Source organism: Cyphomyrmex costatus, unplaced genomic scaffold (genome assembly GCF_001594065.2).
Source record: "Cyphomyrmex costatus isolate MS0001 unplaced genomic scaffold, Ccosl1.0 scaffold120, whole genome shotgun sequence".
Classification (NCBI taxonomy): domain Eukaryota; kingdom Metazoa; phylum Arthropoda; class Insecta; order Hymenoptera; family Formicidae; genus Cyphomyrmex; species Cyphomyrmex costatus.
This window is the reverse complement of record NW_017275174.1, coordinates 2680198-2688212: the sequence shown is the minus strand read 5'-3', so window position 1 is coordinate 2688212 and position 8015 is coordinate 2680198. Positions and strand designations below refer to the sequence as shown.

Here is an 8015-nt window from a genome sequence, read left to right as displayed (position 1 = left end):
TTTTATATATATATATATATATAACTCTCTAGTTTATTGTATATTCTTACATGTAATCTCTTAATACGGTGGCTCTTCTGGCTACCGCGAAAAGAACGAGAGGGTTAAAATTATTCTACCTTACTCGTCCTGTGAGAATGGGAATGAGAAATAAGTAGCGTACCACTCTATGGCGAGTCAACTTCCGATTGCAAATGGTTAACGAAAGTGTCCGCACGTTTTGCACGCAAAAACGGAAATCACCGGGGGAAACTTGGATCGTTACTGCTAAAGTCTGGCGCGGTAAAGTGCGACAGCTCGGTTTTCCTGCGTACGAAGGAAAGGTAAAAAGAGAGAGAGAGAGAGAGGGAGGAAACGAGGCGAGATGAATGCGTCCCTTCTCTTGTTTTTTTTTCTTTTTTAAATCTCTCTCTTAGACGGGCGTGTCTGTCTTCTCATCCTTCTTGGTGTCTTTGACGTCCGTACGGCCGTTCACGTATTCGGTGCTCGTGTGTATTGGATTCTCTTGGCCACCCTGCGGTACCTTCTCGTCGATGATATGCGGGTCCTCCTGATCCTCGTCCTCATCGCCGGGTGTGATGTGCGCCTCGCTTCCGGCGCCGACGTCACCCGCAGTCTCCTCGTCGCCGCGACGCCTCGCTGCAACAAGCAACGCCACGATCGGTCAAGGCAAATGTGCGTGTGTGGGTATTTTATCTTTTTCTCCCTCTTTCACCGTTTTTCTTTGTGAATGCTTTGCGAATGCGATATCACCGTTCGCGTCGACTATCGAGCGCCGTTTATCTTGTCAACGAATCAATATTGTTCGGGTGTCTATCTGTCGCGCGACGTCTTTTTGTACACCTCGCAACTAAGCGAATATTTTGTTCTTGCGAACCATAAAATATCTCGGTCAGTAATGCTACTCGCGAGAATGCAAGATAAAAAGCTCGAAACATTAATCTTTAATGTTCAATTCGTGCGAATCGAAATTTTATAAGTTGATCTTTTGATTCATTATTCTATCTAAACGAGAAAAATAAAAAACTCGATTATTAAAAAGTATCACGTGTTTTTTTTTGTACTTTTCTATGGAGTTAAGTATTTAATGCACGTTTAACACGGAAGTCTCTAATATTCATTATGTAATTAATGTAACAACTCCTGGTGCAAATTGTTCGAGGCACATTACATCGTGCTGCCTTACTCATAATACGTATTTTCGAAGTGTATCGAGTGTGTATAGTGTAAATGTCATGATGCCCGAGATAAAAAGGCATTACTGTATCTAATTACATTATCTATTTCTACTGAGATGAGACATTCAATTTGCATCGCTCGTGCGTAACATATATATAAAAAGTACGAATTAACGATTGTTAAAAAAAATGTATTGTAACATTCACAGGCATGGTCAATTGCACTAACATAAATCTCGATCCAAGCAAGATAAATCCGAGTAATTAAGAAAACACGTCGTCGCATCTCTCGACGTTAATTGGCAAATATAGCAAAGGATACACACGCAATCTGCGCACGGGGAAGATGTAGATAAACAGTGAAAGGGTTTTTAAGGTGACAAACATGCTTATACGTTCAGAATCTGAAGAGGTGAAAGAAAGAAAGATCGCAGTTCCAATTGTAACTAAAAAGACGTTAAAACGGCGACGAGCAATATCAGAAAGCACGCGGAAAGTAATTGGTATCGGACGGACCGGTCGTTTCTGCACGGGAACAATTTCACCACACTTGCCTTTGCCGATTGCTTATCGTTGCTTGTTGCGAGAAAGAAAAGAAAAGGAACGCTATGTGTTCTCGTTCAATAGCTTACAGCATGTTCGCACCACTCGAGTTTTTAACGGTATCGCAGCTTTGTATCGTAATTCTTGCTACAGATTTTGCAGCGGTATCCATATGTGCAGAGATAAATAATAATATGTATATATTATCATTATTACCAATTTCATAATACAGTACTTTTGCAATGTAAGCGAAGAACGATTATAAGTGACGATACCGTGATGATATTACAAATGACATGCTAACAAATTAAATTACGTAAACAGGCTATAAGGCTCGCATGAGAGACGTATATATGTACAAGATAATCATGAACACGTTGCAATAAGTATGTTTAAATTATCGTTGAATAACTACAGAGCAGATACTATTGACATGCAGATGAAATTCGATGACGTGACCGTGTATCAAATGCGATTCGGGTAAGGAGTAATAGCTATTGATTTGATATCGATGACGGAAGTCATAGCCAAAGATCGTTGGAGTGTACTGTACAAAAAAATAAAACAATATTTAAATATTAAATCCTAAATAATTTATATAATTATTGTACTTTAATTACTGTACTAAAAAAAATTGGAAATATAACTTAAAAATATATATAAAAATATATAAGTAAGTGTTTATTTTATATGTATATACTTCAATTACTTCAAAAATAAAATAAGAATTAATAAATATTTTCTTCACATTGAAAAAGATTAAATCAAGTAACTAAAATAAAAACAATATATAGAAAGTCAGTACTATACTAATTATATAAAAAAAACGACAATACGCATAATTCTCCGGATATAATTAGATAATTGGTACAAAAATCAGATTAAATAAATTGTATGATCGCAAATTATCCTAACTTTGATCGTGCGCGTTTCAATTGATTCTGTGCTTTGTGTTTACCGCTTCGTTTAGCAATACGCAACGGAAAATGGAGCGACTGTCAGTTCGTGAAAATATATGAATTTGAATGTCAAATTTACTCTGCAGACCAGGGCTTTATCAGAATATTTAAAAACATTCCTATGGAATAATTAAACGTGAGGTTTTCAAATATCGGGAGAACGATTTTTTTTTAACATTCGGGCGATTTTAATTGCCTGAAATAGTGTCGGCCATAAAAGTTTCGCCGTTAAACTCTGCGGTCTTCGTGGTTTCTACCGGAATCCTCGATACGCGCGATACATTTCGATTACAGACCGTAAATTAGGCCACGCAATATTGTGAGAGAAAATATAGAACATTTCTCGTTAAAGAAAGTGAATTCTTAAAACTACCAAGCGCACTAAAGTGGCTTCAATCTTTCTCCATTATGAAAATGTCTTTCGTGCTTCATGAAAAATATTCCTTTTTTCCCTGGCTTACTGGGTATCATATTTTGCGCAGGTCTTTCTAAGTCTCCTCTTCATAATACAGGCAAGATAGTTTGCGATTCCATGCCAAAAGTAGCCATAAAACAACGCGGAGGAGAGAAGAAACGGGCAAAAATCGTGCGCGTTACAGCCTCGAACTTGGCTAACGAAAGCGAGAATGCGGCGGAAGCACGATCGATTAATCGGAGGAAACGATATTTATCGGCGATATAAAACGCAAGCTATAAATCGATAAAACGGTTCGGTATCGACACGTGCCACAAATAAAAATGATAGTGCGGCATAAAAATTTGAGAACACGTCAGGGAGGTCTTGCGAGATGAGAAGCGCGAGGAGAGCAGAAGCGAAAAGTGTATTAAATTTGAAGGGGGAGGGTCTACCACTTAAACGAGTAGATGGGGCCGCGGTCGTCGATAAGCCGGCGCTGAAGGTGATGGAGGCGCGGAGAGAACGAGAGAGGGTGTCGTGAGGCTGATAAAAATGATCGCGAAGAAAAAGAAGTGACGAGCGAGCGGACGGGTCGATGATGAACGAGAACGAGCATTGTTTTAGAGAAATAGGGGGCGGGGTAGGTTGTCAGGGGAAAGAAGGTTGCCTCTCTCGGCCTGCCTGAGGTGACTTACCCCTGGACAGTGTCATGCCTAGAGTACGGAATCGCAAGGTAATCGTTGACGTATCTCCGTATTCTTTACTTGGCCCGACTCGCATGCTGTCCTATATCGGCGTAGCGGCACAACACATAAGACATTTGTATACGTTCAGATATAAAAATATACTCTTATTGTATAGATATGTATTGTATTATATTATATGTATATACGTACTTATATTATATAACATATATATTAAAGTATAACAGCATTACAGTTGCTTTGGAGCGTACTAATTAAATCCAGTATATACGTTTCTACTGCACGCGCATACTGTGCTACCGCTGTGATAATTACCTCGCGTTTAGGCTAATCGCATACTGCAGACATTGCGATCCACGCGATCGTAGCGCAACGTTAACGGAAACAATAGTAATGAACTATGTGGTAATAAAGTAACAACAACAGCGACAACAACAATCACAACAAGAAAGTGACGAGTAATACATAAGTTGTTTCATCGCATTTCAACTTTTAAGTCGAGCAATTATTTCGTTTTCATATTATTTCATATTATTTTCATATCCATATATAATATTTTCTCTGGATATTTTTAAATATCAAGGATTTTACTTTCATCATTTATTTTATACTAACGAATCTACTAACGAATATTGTACATAAAGCTTCAGAAATTTTTCTCGAATTATGTATAAATATGTTCGCGAAAGAAATAAAAACAAGCTTTTACTGTACATTTACTACATGTCAAAAAAATGTCATAGCAATCTCTCTCAATTTGTTTAAATAAGAATTAAATTAATATTAGAGCTACAAATATCATTAAAAAAATGCAAATGGTAAATTGCAACAATGATCTTCCATGACTTATTCTCTACTTATTTAACATCTCCTCCTCTCTTCTCCCTATACTATAATAAATCTTGATATACTGATACAGAAAGAACCATTTTGCGCTGAAGTATATCTAAACAATTAGATACAGATCTAAAAATACTTTTGTTGAACTATCAAAGCAATTATATTGTAGAACGTCAAGAGGTTGTTAGAATGTTAAAACTTTTAATAACATTGCCCATCATGCTTAAATCTTTTACATAACTATTTTAATGATCCAATAAAATTATTTTCTGATTTGTACGTATTTAGCTAAGTTTTTAAATATTTCAACAAAATCATTGTTTTCGTAATATTCAGTGCGATGAGTTTTTTTTCATCTAACGTTCTATTGATTTCCAATTTTGGAGCTATTTTTAATAATTATAAAAATTTTATAAATTTAGTCAAAGAGGTAGCAGAGAATAGCAAAGATGTAAAAGAAATATAAATAAAGTAAACTGTATATTTTGCTATCAAAAAGTTTACTTTTTTTCAGTTCTGTAATTCATCTTTTTCCCGACTCTCATTTTTCGTATAATTTGCTGTATACAATCCCGATAATTTTAATGAACTCGCGTTTATTCGAAAAGTTTCTCGTCCTGCGCAAACGACGTCTCTTACTCAAATTTTACTGTATTTCCGACTCTACAGTGTTTGCGTTCCCTGACCGTTCTCGTGCAACCAAATCGTTAGGGAGTACGAAAGAAAAATGATAAGACTGACATATATATATATATACATATATAATACGTATAATATGTAATCTAAATAGGGTTTTTCTTTACCGAGTATCTACATTTCTAAATTGACTCACCTGCAAAACACCAGCGGCCAGTCGCACGTGCAAAGATTACAAGGAAAATAATGAGTACAAGCACCAGAACGCCCACGACGATACCAATGATGGATCCAGCGTCCAAATCAACGCCTGTAAATCGCAGAAAAAACGTGTCTCTTGTTATCGTAGTTCTTTGTATTTATGCGACATTTGATGTTATATCAATGCCTTGGAAAACAATGGTAGAATCTGACAAAGTAATAGATACAAAAGGAAAAGAATGTAACACATGAAAAATTTAAGATTGAAATTTTTAAGCGTAACAACTAATAATTTATTTTTATTTGCAATAATGGAATGTCTATGATAAACTATACGTAAGTAGTAAAGTGCAAGTATGTTATAAATTATTTATAGAGTCTTTCTTAATATTTAAAAAGAATTTTTAATTTTATCTCTAATTTTGACATTGTTTTCAATGGCAATTGAATTAAAAGAATAAATAATGAAGTTTATATTCATCTATAATTACCACAAACTGTTTTTTTTACAATTTAATATAAATAAAATTTTTTATATTTTTTAAATCTACTCAAAGTTTCTTCAATATTTTTCTTCAATATTTTCGTTTCCAAGGTACTAATATATGTATATAGGTATATAATATATGTATACCATACAATTGAGAGATGATATTTTACGCATATGTTTATTAAACATTTAGTAATAATTATATCATTATATTGTATAAAATCTCTCCGCAATTTTAATTTACTCTATAATATGTCTTACGCACACACATCAATATTTTATCCAAAATCAATAATTTTTAAATAATTTCAACAAAATTGCATTTTTTAATGAAATTTTTATAAATATTAAATTAGAAAAAAACTTATAAAAATGTTAATCACTTTTGATACTTTTGCTAAGAAAAATACTACTCTAAATTCGATAAATAATCTGTTATTAAAATCAAGTTGTAAAATATTTTGTATAATTTTGTATTGAAGTAAGTATTAAACGTAATATTGTAGTGCGACATATACTCATATTTCACTACACAGCGTTTCGTGCGATCCGATTCGATTCGATCTACGTTGACGAAATCAAGACTTGCGGTCGTGCGTTGAAATTGGTAAATTACTCGTCGCTCGATCAATGTCAACGTGTATCTCTCGTGATCGACGTGTATTACACCCTTAGTCAAATAGCGGTTATTAATTTCCCGATGTGATCATCCACGATTTTCACCTGGTCAAACCGCTGTGCACGGAACGCCGTGCGCGTTTACATGACTACACAGACTACTTACGTATAGTAATTTGAAAAAATGACATTACCTAGTGCGTGCATGTGTTCGGAGAGCTTACCATAGAGGTTACTGAGCGGTCCTGCGTGAGCATGCGGTGAAGGATCGATATGGTTAGACACGCACATAAACATAAACGGAACATATTTTCAAAGGCGCATGTGTATGTGTGATGGTCAGTGGGCGATCATCTCATGGCGATTACGACGATCGATAGCCGCAATTTTACGTGCGAGATCGCGATGGCATGATTATGATCGTGATATAGTAGTGGGTGATCAGTGGACAGCCAAGTGTGAATACCGGTTGATTCAGGCAATTAAAAAAAATATATATATGAATAAAGCGTGGTTTATTAATTGTTCGAGTGTTACCTATCATCCACTTACTATCATATATTAAGATTCGAAAAAATAATAATTCAATTTGAGTGAGGCACATATTTCAAAAATATCTCATATTGTAATCATGTCAAGTGAGTTTAATGTAAGATCATTTAAGAGATTCTTGACGGATTCTATTTTAAAAATATAAATAAGTAACAGAGTTAGAATTCTTAAAAAATTTAATTTTTAATATAATTATCGGAATCAATCTCATAAGTTATTATGGTAAGACGAATAAAAATTTTTCATACATTTTCTATAGAGAGATTGTGTTTCAAATATGAAGATATCTCTATAGAAAAATCTTCATATTTGAAATCTGTCTGGTCGCCAAATAATTTAAAATATGTTATAAAAATCAAAATTATTCTTTTCAATTGATCGATTAATTAAATTATTAGAAATGTTATCCATTTTTGTACTGCCAGTTATCATGATATTTTTGTGGTGCGCCGATTATTTTCGATATATACAAGATTCGCATTTCTAGGTGCACGGTGTGACGCTTTCAATGGAAAAGAACTCACGTAAATCGGATTTGTCGAATAACTTACCCGCTGGTTCTGGGGATGTCGACAAAACGATACGATATTCATTCGATCCCTCATTGTTGGTCGCCATCAACATGTACTCCTTTTCCGTATCGGATTTCTGAACACTGTCGATCGTCAGAATTACGCTCCATGCTCCTTTCCCCTGTAAAATGTTGCTTCGTGTTACGGACACATCTACATCAATCAGATCCCGTTCCGTTGCGCTCTTAATTTTGCACGCGCCATCGCTCATTAATTACACCCTTTAATTAAGCCCTTTAAAGTGTCGCCTTGCGCGCACACGAAGGTACGTCCACTATAAATTATTCGGAAGCTTTCACCATTAATCTACGAGTTTTTGCACAAT

The 8015-nt window shown here is 35.0% G+C and overlaps 1 protein-coding gene across 1 annotated transcript in view; it reads right to left on the bottom strand.

The window, feature by feature from the left end:
• Positions 1–215: 215 nt before the first annotated feature.
• Positions 216–8015, bottom strand: part of Fas3 (fasciclin 3) — a 338909-nt gene continuing 331109 nt past the window's right edge. The window contains exons 6-8 of the mRNA XM_018546908.1: positions 7670–7811; positions 5454–5567; positions 216–639 (exon numbers count right to left, since the gene is read on the bottom strand). Of these exons, the coding sequence (XP_018402410.1) occupies positions 413–639; positions 5454–5567; positions 7670–7811 (483 nt within the window). The 3' untranslated portion in view covers positions 216–412. The remainder of the gene's footprint in view (positions 640–5453; positions 5568–7669; positions 7812–8015) is intronic.